Source organism: Chelonoidis abingdonii, chromosome 8 (genome assembly GCF_003597395.2).
Source record: "Chelonoidis abingdonii isolate Lonesome George chromosome 8, CheloAbing_2.0, whole genome shotgun sequence".
Lineage (NCBI taxonomy): Eukaryota > Metazoa > Chordata > Testudines > Testudinidae > Chelonoidis > Chelonoidis abingdonii.
In genome coordinates, this window is record NC_133776.1 from 92,620,795 (window position 1) to 92,638,699 (window position 17,905).

The 17,905-nt window shown below is 45.4% G+C and overlaps 2 protein-coding genes across 5 annotated transcripts in view; one reads left to right on the top strand and one right to left on the bottom strand.

The window, feature by feature from the left end:
* Nucleotides 1-6,511, bottom strand: part of ATP1B4 (ATPase Na+/K+ transporting family member beta 4) — a 39,797-nt gene extending 33,286 nt beyond the window's left edge. The window contains exon 1 of the mRNA XM_075068842.1: nt 6,488-6,511. The gene's annotated coding sequence lies outside the window, so the exon portion shown is untranslated. The remainder of the gene's footprint in view (nt 1-6,487) is intronic.
* The window catches only part of TMEM255A (transmembrane protein 255A), a 52,199-nt gene continuing 40,388 nt past the window's right edge, over nt 6,095-17,905 (top strand). For all 4 annotated transcript variants that reach the window (XM_032767062.2, XM_032767065.2, XM_032767063.2 and 1 more), the window contains exons 1-2: nt 6,095-6,184; nt 11,265-11,407. In XM_032767062.2, coding sequence (XP_032622953.1) covers nt 6,127-6,184; nt 11,265-11,407 — 201 coding nt within the window. In that variant the 5' untranslated portion in view covers nt 6,095-6,126. The remainder of the gene's footprint in view (nt 6,185-11,264; nt 11,408-17,905) is intronic.

The following is a 17,905-nucleotide window of genomic DNA, read 5'->3' on the forward strand; positions in this document are numbered from 1 at the left end:
TTCTCACATAAATTCCTTCCTCATTAAAAGCCAGTTAAGCAGATCCTCCAGTTCACATCAATGGTAGCAACTGAAAGTGGTTCTGTCAGGCCTGCAACCAGTGGAGTAATTTTGCTCGCAAAGTTTGGGGAGGAATAAAAATTTTCTCTCAGTACCATTGGGCCCCACCCCCAGGGCCGGCTTTAGGCCTATTCCACCAATTCCCCCAAATTGGGCCCCGCGCCTTAGAGCGCCTCACACCCAGTGAGAATCCCTTCCCTGGCTAGAGGCGTCTTTTTAATTTTTACTCATCCGGTGGCGCTCCAGGTCTTCGGCAGCACTTCAGCGGCGGATCCTTCACTCGCTCCGGGTCTTCGGCAGCACTTCGGCGGCAGGTCCTTCAGTGCCGCCGAAGACCTGGAGTGAGTGAAGGACCCACCGCTGAAGTAGCACCGAAGACTTGGAGCACCACCCGGTGAGTATAAGACCCACGTGGTTTTTTATGTGGTTTTTTATGTATTTGGTTTTTTTTAAGTCATCCTTGCTGGGGCCCCGTCAAAACTGTTCAAATTGGGCCCCGCACTTCCTAACACCGGCCCTGCCCACCCCCATCAGGCTCACAGCAGTGTGGGTCCCTTCTCATCCAACACATACTTAGGACCTAATCCAAAACCTGCTGAGGCCCAAGGAAAGACTCCTACTAACTCCGGTGGGCTCTAGATCACACCCTTACTTTGGTCTCCGCCAGGTTCCATGACAGTCTGTAAGCAGATCCCCTCCTGTGCACCCCTAGGCTCTGCTAGAAGCAGATTTGGCTGCTGCTTTTAGTCTCCAAGGCTCTCTTTCCTCCTTCCCCACAGACCTCTCCATTGTTCCCCACATTCTGTCTTCTTCCTCACCCCAAAAATCTGCTCACTTTCCCTTTCTCCTCAAATCCTCTCTGCCCTTCTTCCCGGTCTGCCCTACCCATCCTCCAGCCCTGGCATTCGCCCCTCTCCCTATTCATCCCCCAGCCTATTCCCTATCATCCCTTCTCCTCCCTTCCCACCCATACCCCTCTCTCCTGCCCCCAAAGTCCCTCCCTCTCCAAAGCCCCCTCTTTCTTTTCTCCCAGATCACTTCCTTCCCTCACCCCGATCTCACCACAATTCCTTCACTCTCCTCTTTCTCTCGCAAGCTGTCCTCCTGGTATCCCAAACCTCCTCCTTCTCCTGTTTTATTCTGCCCAATCCCTCCATCTCTCCTCTCTCCTGCCCCATACTGCTGCGCTGTCACCCACTTCTCACCACACCCTCATCTCCTCTTCATTTTTCCTTCCTCCAAATCTTCAGCTTCTTTCCTTCGCCAAATGCCTCCCTTCTCTTTTTCCTCCCTCCAAGTCTCCTGTGTCTCTCCTCTCCCCAAACAACCCCTCCCAAATTCTCAGCCTCTCCTCCTCCTCCTTTGTCCTACATGCCCTGGGGTCAGGCAAACCCATGAACCCGTAGAAGAGTTTAAAGAGACACGAAATTGGAATCCCAAAAGATGAAACATGAAGTTCGTAACCACTGGCAAGAAACCAAACCAGACAAGATTTCAAAATCATCCCAGGCCTGCATGATTTACCCAGCATGTTACATCTCACACTAACAAGCCTCATCACAGACTAGAATCACAGATCATGAAAGAGGTTTTTATAGGTGCTGCAGAAACACTGAGTGGCGGGGAGGGGAGAGGGAAGGAACTGAGTGGGGTTACCAAATTTGTCAATTACAATGAGACTGCTTGCCACATTGCCACAAGGGAGGCAGGAGGGTGATGTAAATCAGATTTTTTAGGCTTGGGGGTTACAAAAGCACGTTAGGAGTTTAGCCAAGATCTCAGCAGTATGGCTAGGGGTGTTTTGGCAGGTTCCTCACATTCTGTTTGTTTTTATTACTTCTCTAAACAATCCCTGATGTACCCACAATGTCCAATCCTAGGAATTCTGCTGCTCAAGATGCAGTCTTCCAGCTCCCTTGCCAGCCAAGAAAACAGCCCTGTCCATGCTCGCACAAAGCTCAAGGTGGACTTACAGCACAGTTTGGCAAGGAAAGCCATTTTAGAGCTTCACAAGTGAGACTGGATGCACAAAGCTTGCTTGTCCTCTGCATGTGAACTGGCAATGGGAGGTGAGCCATTCGTCTTTAAGGCAAAAGCCCTGATCCTGCATGGAGCACTGTGTGGGCAGACCCCTGTGCCTCCACGGGGTCTCAGTGCAACAAATGATAATCCACTTAGGCTCAGGAACATGCAGTTCTCAGTACAGTCAGGATCAGAGATTTAACATTAATGGTTTGACCCCAGCCCCGGTCAGTAATGATTGAAAGTTGTTACCCTGTAAAATTATTTTAAGAAACTCAGTTCAGTTGTTATGGGGCAGATGCCTGGATCAGAAACCATTAGCCCAACTGGCCCTGTGTTGGCTGTCTCAGCAGAGAAGGCTGGGATGGAATTGGCATGCAGACTGACCAGCTCTCACACTCTAAAAGGTGGCCCTTTCAGGTCAATGTGAATACAACTCCACTGGGTGCACAGATCCCATCCGTCCATAGCTAGCAGCTCCATGCTTGTATGTGAAAACTGGGTAACGGTGTGCATCAGCACATTCAAATCCCCAATTCATACATGCAGATGGGCAGGGGCAGAACTGGGGGAAAAAAGCAGTGGGTTTCTTCCAAGCCCTGCCCACAAACCAAGCCCCACCCACAAACCAAGCCCCACTCAACTGAGATGCCACTCATGGTAGATTGAACAGATCTTCATATAACGAGCATCCATCTCCTTTCTTGCAGCTCTGAGTGTCACTACCTGATCATCCTCTCTCTCCTTTCTTGTATGTTTTGATCAGCAGTAAAATAGATGTTACCATTAAAATTACCATCAAGCGTCAGAGTCAACACTCCATTGATTTGAATGGGGCTGGTCACACGTCCAAGAGCTATTATTTCAGGCTGGTAGCAAACTCAGGCAGATATCCCTGCTTGGTTTGCCTCTTGCCAATTTTCTTTGCTATCATGAAGGTGAGGTACTTGATTTGCTCAGAATCTGGAGCACAGAATAGTAGCCACCAAAAAACAGCACAGGCTCATTCACCTGAGCTTTTAGCTCCATCCTAACAGCATGCTGTTTGTGCAGCCAAGACTTTAAACAGGTCTCCCATTTCATGGGGCTTTGGAACCATTACAAAACAATCACTGTTTCGATATGGTTGACTGAAAAAGGATGAAACAAGAAATAATGCTTTGTAGGCTCAGTACAGCCTTCTCCTGTGCTAAAGCTACGGGAGGATGGTCTAATGGTGGGGTCTCAAATAGGAGGCCCATGGGCCAAGTTATTTCCCGCAGCCTGCTACAGGCACTGACTCCACCGGCAGCCAAGCTCCCCTCCCCCACCCTGGAGCATGCTGCATCCCCGCTCCTCTGCCTATCTCCCAGCACTCCCTGTGGCCAAACAGCTGTTTGGCAGCACTTAGGGCTTTCCAGGAGGGAGGAGTGGGGACGCGGCACACTCAGGGGAGGAGGTGGAGAAGAAGCTGGGGTGGGGATTTGGGGAAGGGGTTGGAACTGGGGCAGGGAGGGGGCGGAGTTGGGGCAGGGACTTTGGGGAAGAGGTTAGAATGGGGGCGAGGAACGGGTGGAAAGAGGCAGGGCAGGGATGGGGCCTAATGGACTAGAAAGCAGTCTGAGGTATGAAGTTCAGCATGTATGGGTCTTTGCTGTGAGTAGCTTGGAAGAATGTTTGTTAAAAGTGGCAATGTCTTTTGTCTGAATATCAGGATTTTCCCACACCAGATCCATGAGCCAGCCTCCCTTACACACGTACAACTCAATCAGACTTGGCCCCTTGCTACACCACTGAGTCATTAGCCTCCCACATTTGTTCTGCAAAGTCTTGATTGCCCAATTATTAAATTTTCCCACAAACATCTTCACCCCATCTCTCCTACCGCTCCTTATGCAGGGAAGGAGCTCTCCCTAAATATCCTCAGAGCCATGTTGTCCTCCTTCAAGTCCTTAAACTCCTTTCTCCCTTGATGCCTGCAAAAAGCTGGACAATGGGTAAGCAGCTGGTTTGCTGAGCACTGTTTCTCCAGCTGACCAGTGCCCCATTGTCTCCTCATCTGTTTGGTGTATCCCTGCCTTGTCTATGGTCTCTCACTTAGTTTGTAAGCACTTGGGGAAGGTACTGTCTCTTTGTTGTATATTTGCACAGTGCCTAGCACTGTGATCCTGGCCTTTAGATGCTACTATAATATCAATAATAATCTGCCATTGTAGACAGCTATTCAAACAAAGGTGCAATCCATGTTTTTTAAAAAAGTAAATAAACTTTGTATTTTAGCAGATAATGAACTATGTCCCCAACTACCTGATCTACAGGGGCAAGTTCTCAGGGACGTAGGGATATTATTCCTTGTGTCTCCAGGCCTGATCTATCCCATTGGACTCAAAGAGACTTTCAATGGGATCTGCCTGCATATAGTTCATTTACAGGGTTAGGACCTAAGGGCCCAATCCTGTAAGCATGCATTAGTGAGAGGATTTACAGGATTGGCCTCTACAACCAGCAGAAAAAAAATGAAGATAATCTTTGCATGGTGGGCATATGGACCATTGGTGTGAAATAAATTGATGGGGGGAAGACTGAGAAACCTAGCGAATGCTCAGCAGTTCAGATACCATTATTTTACTACACAGCTGTGAGAAAGGGAAACACAAATCCCATAAAACATGACTGGTTTTGTGTTTTATGTATGAATATGAAGCTCAACCCAAGTTTGCTAGCAGCTTTGCTGAAGCTCCCAAACCTTTCAAGCCAGACTGGGACAATGTATGGTTGTACACTGACACCAGTGATTCCTTGTGTGGTTTTGAAAAGATTTGCTTTGAGATTTGGGATTTGTTTGAAAATGAAAGTCAGAGTGGAATTTGGTGGGTGTAATCACAAATGGATGGAACCTCGGTAGCCTTTGAACCAGCCCTTCCTAAAGGAAACAGCCATTTTTACATAGAACCAGTTCAATATGCTAAATCTGAATGTTTCCTCTTCTCTTTAAAGCTGTCCTAGTCCACTTTAAATTCTAGAGGTTCAAGATGGGATCCAAATGAAAAACTCTGGATCCAAACACAGTGTTACCAACCCCAAGGATGCAAAAATCATGAGCCAGTGTTGTCATCGTCCCCCCAAGATTTTTAACAATAAATTTGAAGTTCTCTTTATTTGCTTCTGGATTTTGAGCCTTTTGGGTCCCCACTCGCAAGTTTTTCTCTGCAGCCTTGGGGGTTAGAAATTCAATTTATTTTTTAACTAACAGCTCAGAGTCTCACCTAATCACATGACTCCAGGAGCTCAGACATGTAGAAAAACACCAATCGTTGGCAACAGGGCAAGTACCCTGAACTTTGGGGAAGAAAGTACTAGCAGTTGAATGCCACAATTTTTGCCCATCTCTGCAATGAGTTAAAAACACTCAGACCTCTCCAATACCCGTAAACCACATAGGTGTGAGCTACAGCATCAGAACCCAACCCTGGAGGCCAACTTTGCAACTGGCCCCTCTGCAGCGCTAGCTGGAGCCAGAACTGAACACCCCAGAGCTTTGGGGACTCAGCAGGACTGAACCGTACAGTGATGACCTGCAAACGGAAGAACCCTTTGGAAACAACCTGTCCCAGCTAATGGGCTGGGCTCTGTGACGGACCGACAGCCGGGCTCCGTGGAGAGGGCACTGGGCATCGTTGGCACTGCATGAATCAGCGTGAACTACCCATTGCTGTTATTGGCTTGTTAATGGTTCTGCGGCTGCCGCCTTCTCCCGCACCCGATCTGAAGCCCGCGGCTGCTTCTGGCCCATCGTGGGGGAGACACTGGCTGCCTGCGGGGCTGGCACCCCCCGGGCCTCCTCCTGTGGTGGGGAGCGGGATCCCCGCCGAGCTGGGCAGGGGGAGCCTTGCGCAGGCGCCGGCGGCCGCCTCCAGAGCAGCTGCCCCGGGCATGGCCAGGCGGGCTGAGCTGGGGGACGCGGCCGCCGCTGGGCGCAGACTGCCGGGGAGGAGGCGCCGCGCTCCTGCCTTCTAGGCGCTCGCTCCCCCCGGGGCCCGGCTGGGCAGCGTAGCAGCCGGCACCATGCGCCAGTCCCTGACTCAGCAGCGCTCCAGCGCCGTCCCCCTGCCTGACTCCGCGGGTAAGTGCAGCCGGGCCGGGGCGGCGAGATTGTAGGAGCTGCCTGCCCCGGGGTGGGGAGCGCACGTCCAGCCCCGCTCCCCCTGCCCCAGGGCCGGCTGGCGGGTCTCCTCTTGCTCTGCCCCCTCCCCGGGCGCTGGCAGGTCTGGGGGCAGCCCGGTGAAAGGCGGATCCCTCAGCTCCCCGCAGCGGCCCCCCGTTTCCACCTGCCAGGGAGCCGGCTTAAATCGATGGCGAGAGAGAGGCGTGGGGCCTGCTGCTCCTGCTCCGCGGTGCAAATCGCTGGCCATCAGCGGGGAGTTACCTCGCCTTGCGGTGCGATCCGGATCGGGGCCGCTTGGTTTGTGGCTGGCATTTCATTGACACTTCTGTGCACACGCCAGTACAGCGGGGCCCAAGCCTCCTGCCCCTTGCACAGACACACAAGTGACAGCACCAGCAGGCAGCGAGTGGTTCAAATCCTTTTTTTCTCCAAGTGAAAAGGCTGGCCTGCCTTGCCTGGTGATGCCTCTAAACTTCTTGTTATTGGCCACATTTTGCAAAGCTTTTGCAAGCAATGGCTTCTGTTTATGTTGGCGCTTACCTTCCATCCCTCCTGCCCATTGGTAGTGCCTCCGTAGGATCTTTTAAAAATCTGCTCATTTGTAAGAGCAAGTTTAATAATTTGATTCTCAAGCATGGCTCTGAAATCCTCAGCTAAACATGGTGTCTAAGCCAGGACAAATCAGGTTTACAACAAATGCTATATGATTAAGTAGCTTCCCATTTGCAATTGGAGCAGCATATTTCAGGAAATGTTGCAGAATTTATAGCCTCTCTCCAAGAACTTTCCCCCTTATCTCCCTAATTCAGTGGGGAGCAGGAAGATAATGTGTTTTTCAGCCTTTTTATGTATCATGAACGCTACCTGCTCTCGCTTTATGCTTTAATAAAGTGCTAATTCAGTGTCAGGTGCTGCCATGTTGGGGAATGCTGTAGATTTGTTCTTGGGAGCCACTGAATGTATAAACCCTGTTTTGTGCAAGGTTTGTTTGAAAGGGTGTTTGTGCTGGAGTCACAGCTCAGGGTACAAGGTGGGCATCAGTGTCATACAGCGGTAAAAGTAGCTTGCACTAGAGATATTGTGAGCCTGAGCCAGATAATAACTCTTCTCTTTTTCCATCCCCTTTTCGTCCAATAAACTGGCCCACACTAGAAGTCCCACCTCCCCTCAATGTCACTTTTGGCCATATGTATTCATGGGGCTGTTTGGCTATTTTGAAAGATATTTTTTCAATGTATTTAATTTATCTTTACAAGAATCATGACAAATAAATATATATTTCATGCCTCTTCCTTGTTTTAGAGGAAGATATGCTTTAACGTGGTGATCACAAATCCAAGTACGTTCAATTAAATAATTGCACAAAACCACTAATACAATTCTAAATAAAGGAAATGAACGGTAAAAAGGCTTAATGACCAAGGAATAAGCGTTAAATATGTGCTCATTGTGTGCCATCGTCTCCGCTTCTGATAATCATTTTATTTTTTGGTCAATGGTCTAAGGATATACAGCTGGCAATACAAATAAAGATAAACCACCCTAAACTTTTAAAAGTGGCCTAAGAAACTGGTATTAGCTTGTTTCTTCCAGTGGGGATATGTGTTATATACTAAAGAGTTGTGAATAACAGGATGCTCCTGAGGTTTAAAATGAATGATCTTTTTGAAGGACAGACACGTTTTAAATATGTTAGCAAAACATACAACACAAACAGCACTGATCTCTAATTCCTCCTTTCTCCTTCCCAAAACAATGGAGCATGCATTCAAACCCCACTTGAATGCTATTTTAGAGATAAACCACTTTAAGTGCACATTCAAACTAGCTTGCATATTAACGCTTGATTAAAGTTGGTTAATACAGCAACTCTGTATGAAACAAAATGCAGGACTAATTGAAGCTATTCTTTATAAAAGAGTTGATGGCTTCTTCTTTTTTTTTTTTTTTTTTACTTTTCTTTCCACAAGCTCTGCCCATTTGGCTAAGTTAAACCTGTAAGTCTTTGAGAATTTAAGGTATCCATCTGAAATGTAAATTTATAAAAATAATTAAATTGGGATTTAATAAATAAAATACGAACAATAGAGCATTAGGGAAAGCTACATTTTAGTATTTGTCAGGCAGTAAAAGCAAAGAAAATGTTCTCCTTAAGAGTCAACAGATTTTAAATGCTTTAGTGGGGCATATTTTGGATTGTTAACTTATTTGGCACATTTAGCAAAGTACAAAACAGAAAATTACTTAGCCATCTATGCACACGCACCATTCATCCTATAGCCAGTAAAAGCCAGGGCCTGGTGATAAGATCTGGCCTGGATATTAGGAGCCACTTTGACCATCTTTGAAGGAAGTGGATTTAGCGGAAGCTTCTTGAAATCTTTTCTTTTTTTTTTTTAATTGAAGCAGTTTTGTACCTGTTCTTTATTAGTTAGTGTGAGCCTGGGTAAGCAGTTGTACTAGAGATGCTCTGACCAGTCTCGTGCTGTCATCTCATGAGGCATTATTTCCCTGAGTTTTTGCCAATCTTTCAAGGCATTTTTTCACAGGGTATCAGAAATAGAAAACAAATCAATAATGTTAACAAAGGAGGATTGAGCATCCACCCTGAGCGGAACTCATCCCCCTACCACAGTAGCAAATTATGTTAGTTCTGGTATGTAGAAACTTTTCCCTAGTGGGTTGCACTTTCAAACTGTGCTTTAAAAAAGTTAAAGGACTTTGCAGAAGTTGATGGCTCAGGATGGGGGAGAGGCGGGAAGTGGTGCCAGTGGGAGAAATGGTGAAACTGCAGGAAAAGTAACTGGCCAGTGGTATGCAGAGCTAAGGGCCAAATATTTGTAGCTGGCTGGCTGTCGCTCCTCATGATAACTGACCATGAGTCTGCAACTAAAGTTGCAACTAAAGTTAATTCAATCAGCCTGGAACCGGAATATTACTGGTATTATTCCTTGATCCTACAACTCTTACTTGCATAAGTAAACCTTATTTACATCTGCAGTCCCAATGAAATCAGTTATCAGAGGGGTAGCTGTGTTGGTTTGGATCTGTAAAAAGCAACAAAGAGTCCTGTGGCACCTTATAGACTAACAGATGTATTGGAGCATAAGCTTTCGTGGGTGAATACCCACTTCGTCGGATGCATGCACCCACGAAAGCTTATGTTCCAATACGTCTGTTAGTCTATAAGGTGCCACAGGACTCTTTGTTGCTTTTTAATGAAATCAATGGGAGTCAGAAATACTTGCACAAGTAGAGGTTACAAGATTGTGATCCCAGTGGCTGTTCAACAAGAGGCTGAAGTCTGTGGTACAGCAATGTCATCTGATGCAATTGGACGTTGATCAGGCTGTCCTAATGTCACTGTGTGTAGGGAGGGAGAGTTTCTATAATACACCTTAACGAGTTTCTGTAATACACAGTGAAATGCAATGTACTGGTCAGTGACCATTCAAGAGACCTACAGAAAACTGGTTGCTTAATGCCTTCTTAAGGGCTTGTCTACAAACACAAGGTGTTCCACTTTCACTGTATTGGTAGAGTTCAGGCAGTACAATCCTCTTGTGTGCATGCAGTTTTCCTAGAATAAAGGAGTTTTTTTTACTGGTATTCCAGTATGGGAAGGGGAATAAGCTGTACCATTAAAAGACATCTTTATATTGATAAAACTGCATCCACAGTAAGGCTTGTACCAATATAGCTATTTAGCTAACAAATCATACCCCTAACCTACATAGTTATATTGATGCAAAATCTGTGTGTAAACCAGAAAGAAAGGCGAATTGGGATTACAGCTGGTGTGCCTGGGGAATATGGCCTCAGAACAGAAGGCTGTCTCATAAGTCTGATTGCTGTATAGGTTTCACTGTATTTAAGGTGTGGGGGAATCTGGACCAGCACTTCTCTCCTTTGTCTCTGTATAGGGAGCTTTGAGTGTGGGATTCTCCTCTGTTGGGCTGGTCCTTTCTTCTCCCTGCAGAGTTAGCAGTTCCTCTGGGCTGGTTCTTTGTAGTACCAGATGGAGACTATTGGCGAAGTCCTTAGAATGTTTAGAAGTTGCTGTTTGGGTGATTCTAAGACCCACAGACTTCGCATAACTCGGATTTAGAATCACCCCGATAGCTCCCAAGAGCACTCGCGATCCAGAAAGCCAGGCAGGGGAGCCTTTGGAAATATATTATTCTGCCAGCAGGACTCGACTTGTACTCAGCTATGTTTACATAATTTATAAAATTTAATTAAAAGGATTGAACAGCAAAGTGATTTAAACTTTGCAAAATATACATTGAATAAACAGGGTTACAAATAGTGTTTGAACATCACAACTGGTTTTCCCACTGGCTAATGGAATCATTACTTTATATTTACACTTTTTCAAGCAATCTGTACATATTTAAACTTAATTTTAAAAAATGCAGTCCATAATCTAAGTATTTATATGCAGTTTATATACATTTTAATAATCCACAAATTAATTTTACAAACAGCATCTAAAAATACCTGCAGCTTAGTTATAGTCTAATATTTATGCCATGGGATGAGGAAGAGTGGTTGTTACTAATGCCTATTAAAGATTGTGGATACTTGTAATTATTGTCATGTGATGAGATCACCTTTTAAAGTGGATGGTGGCTGTTTAATTTGACAAAAGCGAATAGACTAAATAAGAATTTATTTAATACATGTACTAGTAATAAAATAATATTCCTTGTTAGTTTAATTGTCACAGGCGTTAAGGGCTAGATCTGGTGTAAATCAGCACAAATCCACTGAAGGCAAATGAACTATGCAGATTTACACCTGCTGAGATCCATCCCTGTATATCCAAAAAGTGATAGCTGTAACTTAATTCCAGACAGTGACTGATATATTCAGCTAAAGCGAGAAATGGCTGACCGAAATAAAAAAGAGCTGAATATTACATTGTCAGAGAGAAAATCAGTCTGTGGCAGCATGTGGTGGTGGGAGGGGGACTTTGGGAAATGGTTGCTGTCCCCAGATGGAACTGGCGAATTCTATTGTGTATGTGTGTTTTTAGGGTCATTCAATAGAAGAAAAAGAAATTCCCTCTACGTAACTGTGACTCTCCTCATTGTGTCAGTATTAATTCTTACGGTGGGCCTAGCTGCTACAACAAGAACCCAAAATGTGACTGTTGGAGGTTATTACCCTGGGGTTATTGTAAGTATAGAACTCGTAGGTAGGTCTAGAAAACTTATTGCCTACAAAGTCGTGTTTAATGCTGAAAATGTTATAAAAGGATGACCCTCTCCTAAATACTAACATCTGCTCAGCTACTTTTTTGCTTTTATTATGGATTATTATTTTGCATATGCCACCTCATGTCCATGTGAAAATCCCATCCAGTCAAATTGCGGTCTTCTCCAATTAGACTTGGGAATAATAATACGTTGATCTACACAGCTTCAGATTCTCCAGATAAATGTGATTTTTGGCTGACATATGGTTTGTTTTAAAACATTTTTAGTTTGCATTAGTCTGATTCATCCAGTGTGGGTAAGAGAGAGATGCCAAAATAAGTTGGGAAATCAAGGCCCGAAACATTACGCACATGAGCTCAGTGGGATTAATCATGCGTAAAGTTACATTCAAAGTTGTTTACAGGGTCACAGCCCCAGACTGGAAAAAACTTGAAACAGCTGAAGAAGGGAAATAAATTAGTGCTAGATTTCCTTATTTTACAAGCTGACAAGGGATTGATCCATGTCAAAACAGTTAGTGTGCCAATTTCTATTTTAAAATGAAAATGGGAAAATAAGATCCCATCACAGAGGGATGTTCAACCTCTTGAAAGTCATTCATAGAGCGTAAAAATTTATTTAGTGATGGGAATATGATTTTGGTGCCTAAACACCTTGAAGTTCACTGGTTGGAAGCCAGACCTGATTGCTAGTGATTGAAAATTGTTACCTTTTTACAGCTGTCTGCCCTATATGAGGAGTGTTGTTAATCTCAATAGAGTTTGTACCTCCAATGAAAAAGTGTCTCCATCAGCAAAAAAAACCCTTCACTGTTCCCAGGGGCACTCAGAGTCTTGAGGGCACTGATTTAATTAACATACTCAGCATAGTAAGCAGGACCACCTGACGAGTCAGATTGCATACCTACCTGTTAGTTTGTTAATCGGCTGGATGGAAATGTGCGGCGACCTCAGGTAACTTTCTGAGCATGAGAACATTGTAATCTGTTGCTGGGTTATCCAGTACATACCTAAAATAGCCAGTGTTTCACAACACTCTGGAGTTTCTCTTTCCTCCTTCAACGAGACTGCTGGAAGGAATGCACATGCTATGAAACTTTGCAAAGAAGCTAGCTTCTATAGCTCCAGAGGAATGGCTTCGTTCTGATAGTAGCACCCTGGGAAAGTCTTGTTCACACATTTGAATTACAATAGAACATGCAGAAGTGCAGATCATTCAATGCCCCTGTAATGGCAGAAGAGGAAAACCCTAAACCATTGAGTTAACAATTAGTTCTTTTCTGAAATCAGAAGTTTTTGGCTCTGTCTGGATTTTTTTTCCATAAGGGACTCATTTGGTCACATTCTGCTCTGAGTCCCATTGATTTCCTTGGGAGATCTGTGCAAAAATCAAAGGTAGAATTGTATTTGTTGGAAGTCGTTGTTAAACAGAGACTTATTAATAATACTTGGCACTTTTAATCCAATAATCTCAAAGTGCTCTATAGACTAAGAGTAAGTAAAACCCATTTTATAGATCAGCAACTGAAGCATAAAGAGGTTAAGTGATTTGTCTTAGGTCATGCAGCAGAACTATAGCAGTTCTGAGATGGAACCCAGGCATCCTGAATGCAATGTCTTGCTTAAAAGAAAACTGCTCTTTATATGCCATCTCTCACCTACTTAGTTAATTTGTGTGGAGTCCCACATTTTGTTTGAAGTTAGTAATAATAGATTTTACACTATTCTGCAGTGATGACAGTATTTCTAGCGACTGATTTGCTTAGTACTCGTTTCTTTCTTTCCTTTATTTTGTCTGTTCTGTGCAAACATTTTACCAAGCTAGCTGATGAAGAACTGTGTAAATTGATATTTGAATCAAGTGATTACTTTCTTGGGCTTTTGTTCTTCTAGTGGGAATTTTAATAAAAATGTACTCTGTGTTGCTTTTTACTGTTAACATGGGAAACAGAAGGAACTGGGGTCAGATCCTCAGCCTGTGTAAATTGGCATAGCTCCATTGACTTCCCTGCCCGTTTACACAAGCTGAGGATCCAGCCTTGGAGATATAGGTAACACAACACACAGTCATACTGTAGTGTGGGATACCTAACCTTTGTGATACTGAGGGTTGTGTGGGTTATTTGCTGTGAATGCCTAATTTGTGCATTCACAGGAGGCAGTGTGGCCTGTTGGATAGAGCACTGGACTTGGACTCAGCAAACTGGGTTCTGTTCCCAGTTCTGCCACTGGCCTGCTTGGTGACCTTGGACGAGACATGCTTGCTCTCTGTGCCTCAGTTTCCCCACATGTAGCATGAGGATAATGCCACTCCTTTGTACAGCACTTGGAGATCTACTGGTAAAAGTGTTATTATTGACATAACTTCAGATATGAAAAATAAAGCACAGCCACCCATTAAAATTGCTTTTATGTTTGTAGGACCTGGTTCTTATGCTTAAGTCTCATTGACTTCAGTGAGACTTCAGTATGTGCCTGTAATTAAGAACATAAGAATATCCATAATGGGTCATACTAATGGTCCATCTAGCCCAGTATCCTGTCTTCCGACAGTGGCCAATGCCAGGTGCCTCAGAGGGAATGAACAGAACAGGTAATCGTCAAGTGATCCATCCCCTGTTCTCCAGTCCCAGCTTCTCGCAAACAGAGGCTAGGGACACTTCAGAGCATGGTTTTGCATTCCCACCCATCCTGGCTAATAGCCATGGATGGACCTATCCTCCATGAATTATCTTGTTCTTTTTTGAATGCTGTTATGGTCTTGGCCTTCACAACATCCTCTGGCAAAGAGTTCCACAGGTTGACTGTGCATTGTGGGAAGAAATACTTCCTTTGGTTTGTTTTAAACCTGCTGCTTATTAATTTCATTTGGTGACCCCCTACTTATTGTGTTATGGGAAGGAATAAATAACACTTCCTTATTTACCTTCTCCATACCACTCATGATTTTATAGACTTCTGTCATATCCCCCCTGTGCCATCTCTTTTCCAAGCTGAAAAGTCCCAGTCTTATTAATTGCTTCTCATATGGAAGCTGTTCCATACCCTTAATCATTTTTGTTGCCCTTTTTTGTACCTTCTCCAGTTCCAATATATCTTTTTTGAAATGGGGCGACTAGATCTGTACACAATATTCAAGATGAGGGCATACCATGGATTTATATAGAGGCAATATAATATTTTCTGTTTTATTATCTATCCCTTTCCTAATGACTCCTAACATTCTGTTTGCTTTTTTGACTGCCGCTGCACATTGAGTGGATGTTTTCAGAGAGCTATTCACAATGACTCCAAGATCTCTTTCTCGAGTGGTAACAGCTAATTTAGACCCCATCATTTTATATGTACAGTTGGGATTATGGTTTCCAATGTGCATTACTTTGCATTTATCAACATTGAATTTTAGCTGCCATTTCGTTATCCAGTCACCCAGTTTTGTAAGATCCCTTTGTAACTCTTTGCAGTCTGCTTTGGACTTAACTATCCTGAGTAGTTTTATATTATTTGCAGTTTTTGCCACCGCACTGTTTACCCCTTTTTTCAGATCATTAATGAATATGTTGAACAGTACTGGTCCCAGTACAGACCTCTGGGGAATGCCACTCTCCACTCTGAAAAATGACCGTTTATTCCTATTCGTTGTTTCTTATCTTTTAATCAGTTATTGATCCATGAGAGAACCTGCCCCTTATTCCATGACATCTTACTTTGCTTAAGAGCCTTTGGTGAGGGACCTTGTCAAAGGCTTTCTGAAAATCTAAGTACACTATATTCAGTGGATCTCCCTTGTCCACATGCTAGTTGACCCTCTCAAAGAATTCTAGTGAATTTGTGAGGCATGATTTCCCTTTACAAAAACCATGTTGACTCTTCCCCAACAAACCATGTTCATCTCTGTGTCTGATAATTCTGCTCTTTACTATAGTTTCAAGCAATTTGCCAGGCACTGAAGTTAGGCTTTCTGGCCTGTAATTGCCAGGACCGCTTCCGGAAACTTTTTAAAAAATTGGTGTAACTTTAGCTATCCTCCAATCATCTGGTACAGAAGCTGATTTAAATGATAGATTATTGTGGTGGGTCGGCTGCCCCACACAGGCAGGAGAAAGGTTAAGGCAGGCTTAGAGAGGCTGCACAGAACCCAGCCTGTCAGTAAAGGGCTCACTGGGAGAGCCAATCGAGAGAACGCTTTCTGGAGCAGCCCATATATAAAGGGCTACTCAGCAGAGCAAAGGCAGTCCCTCCCTGGAGGGCAAGGGGGAAGAACTGTCTGCTGGGGAGCACTGGAGATACTGCAGTGCTGGGTAGGGTAGCGGAGAAATAGGGGAACTCTTGGCTGACCATGGCCAGACTGAGGTTCTGAAGCAAGGACAGGGAACGTGCTAGGGCTACGGGGGAAATGGCCCAGGAAAAGTGGGAAGCGGGAATAGGAGGAGGGACAGTGAGTGGCTGCCAGCTATACGGTTCCTGGGCTGGGACCCAGTGTAGCGGGCAAGCCTGGGTTCCCCACCGCACTCTACTTGCCAGTGAGGAGAGTGGCCTAAATCCAGGCTGCAGTTTGTTCCGGAAGCCAGAGGCTAGACTTGAGACTCCAGTCTGCCACTGAGGCAAGTAGAGGGACTGAGGACTGCCTGTCTCACAAAAGTGGGGAGACAGTGGGCTGGGGCACAGCCAGAGGAGCATGTCCCAAAGAGGACACCGTGGTCCAAGAGTGATGTGGGTCCAGATGGTGGAGATTGTGGAGGAAGTGGAAGTAATGACAAATGAGACGCCGCTAGTAAAAGACACCCTGCTGGTCTAAGAGAGCTAATTCCCAGCACGCTCAGCAGGAGGCACCGTGGTGGTGGGTTTGCACCGTTACGTTACATACCACACTCAGTGATTGAAAATGGATTTGAATTTGGGAAGAGAGTCTGAAGCCATATCTACACTAGAAACTCTGATTGCTGCAGTAAGGATATCGCTCATGCATGCGCACACTTGGCTCCTTGAGTGGACACTGCGCATACTCACCAGGAGTGCTTGTGTCAATGCACAGTGCATTGTGGGTAGGCATCCCAGTGTGCAACTTGCTGTGATGCGGTGCACTGTCATTTGGGACATTTTGGCAGTGCTTTGTGGGACAGAAACAACTCACACAGAGGTGACTGGGAACAAGGGATAACGTTCCCATCATGCAACTTTCTCCATCCCATAACACCATCCCTATCCCATCATTTTTGTGTGGCACTTCTCACTGTTTGTCATCTCTGACAGACACCTGGAGCCCGTACAGCTCTGCACTACTGTCATCAATGTTGCAAACACAGGGCGAACGATCCCCTGGTATTTGCAGAGCCACAGGAAGAAGCAGAGCAGTGGGGGACATTTTGCTGTGGGACACAGCGAAAACCAGTTCAGGGTTATTGGTTGCATTCACGGAGAAGTTGCAGTCTGTTGAGCGTTGCATCTGGGCCCAAGAAACAAGCACTGCCTGGTGGGATCACATTGTAAGGCAAGTACGGATGACATGCTGTGGCTGCAAAACTTTCAGATGCGAAAGGCCACATTCCTGGATCTATGTGCTGAGCTCACCCCAGCCCTCCAGCGCAGGGGCACCAGAACGACAGCTGCACTGACAGTTAAGAAGTGAGTGACGGTAACTCGGCGAAAGCTAGCAGCTCTGGATTGCTACCAGTCAGTGGGAAATTGTTTTGGAGTTGGTAAATCCACAGTGGGGGCTGTTGCCATGCAAGTGTGGGCGTGTGGGCGGCCATTAAAGTGCAGAACACAGTGGATGGATTTGCAGCAACAGGCTAACTGCCATGAGGCAATAGGGATATGCCTGCCATCTATTTTGGCACCAACCCACCTTGCCACAGAGTACACCAACAGGAAGGGCTACTTTTCTGTGGTTATGCAAGAGTTGGTGGGTCATAGGTAAGGCTACAATTTAGTCACGGAGGTCGCGGAAGTCATGGAACTCCTGAGTACCCGGGCAGCAGAGGAACCCTGCAGCTCCTGGCCATGGTGGGGGGAACCCCCGCAGATCCCAGCTACCCCGGGCAGCAGGGGGAACCTCCGTAGCTCCCAGCAGCAATGGTACCCCAGTGGCTGCATGTGTCTCCTAGCCCCTGCCTAGCTGCCCCGCTTCAGGTGGTGTGGGGACCCGCAGATCCCCATTTTGTCAGGTATATTTTTAGTAAAAGTCATAGACAGGTCACGGCTTCCATGGATTTTTCTTTTTTGCCTCTGACCTGTCTGTGACTTTTACTAAAAATATACCTGACAAAAGGGGTATCTGCGGGTCTCCACACCATTCCCAATGACTAAGGCTAAGATTTTGTCATGGATTTTTGTAGTAAAAGTCACAGACAGGTCAGAGGCAAAAAAGAAAAATTCACGGAAGCCGTGACCTGTCTGTGACTTTTACTAAAAATATCCATGACAAAATCTTAGCCTTAGTCATCGAGTATGCTTCA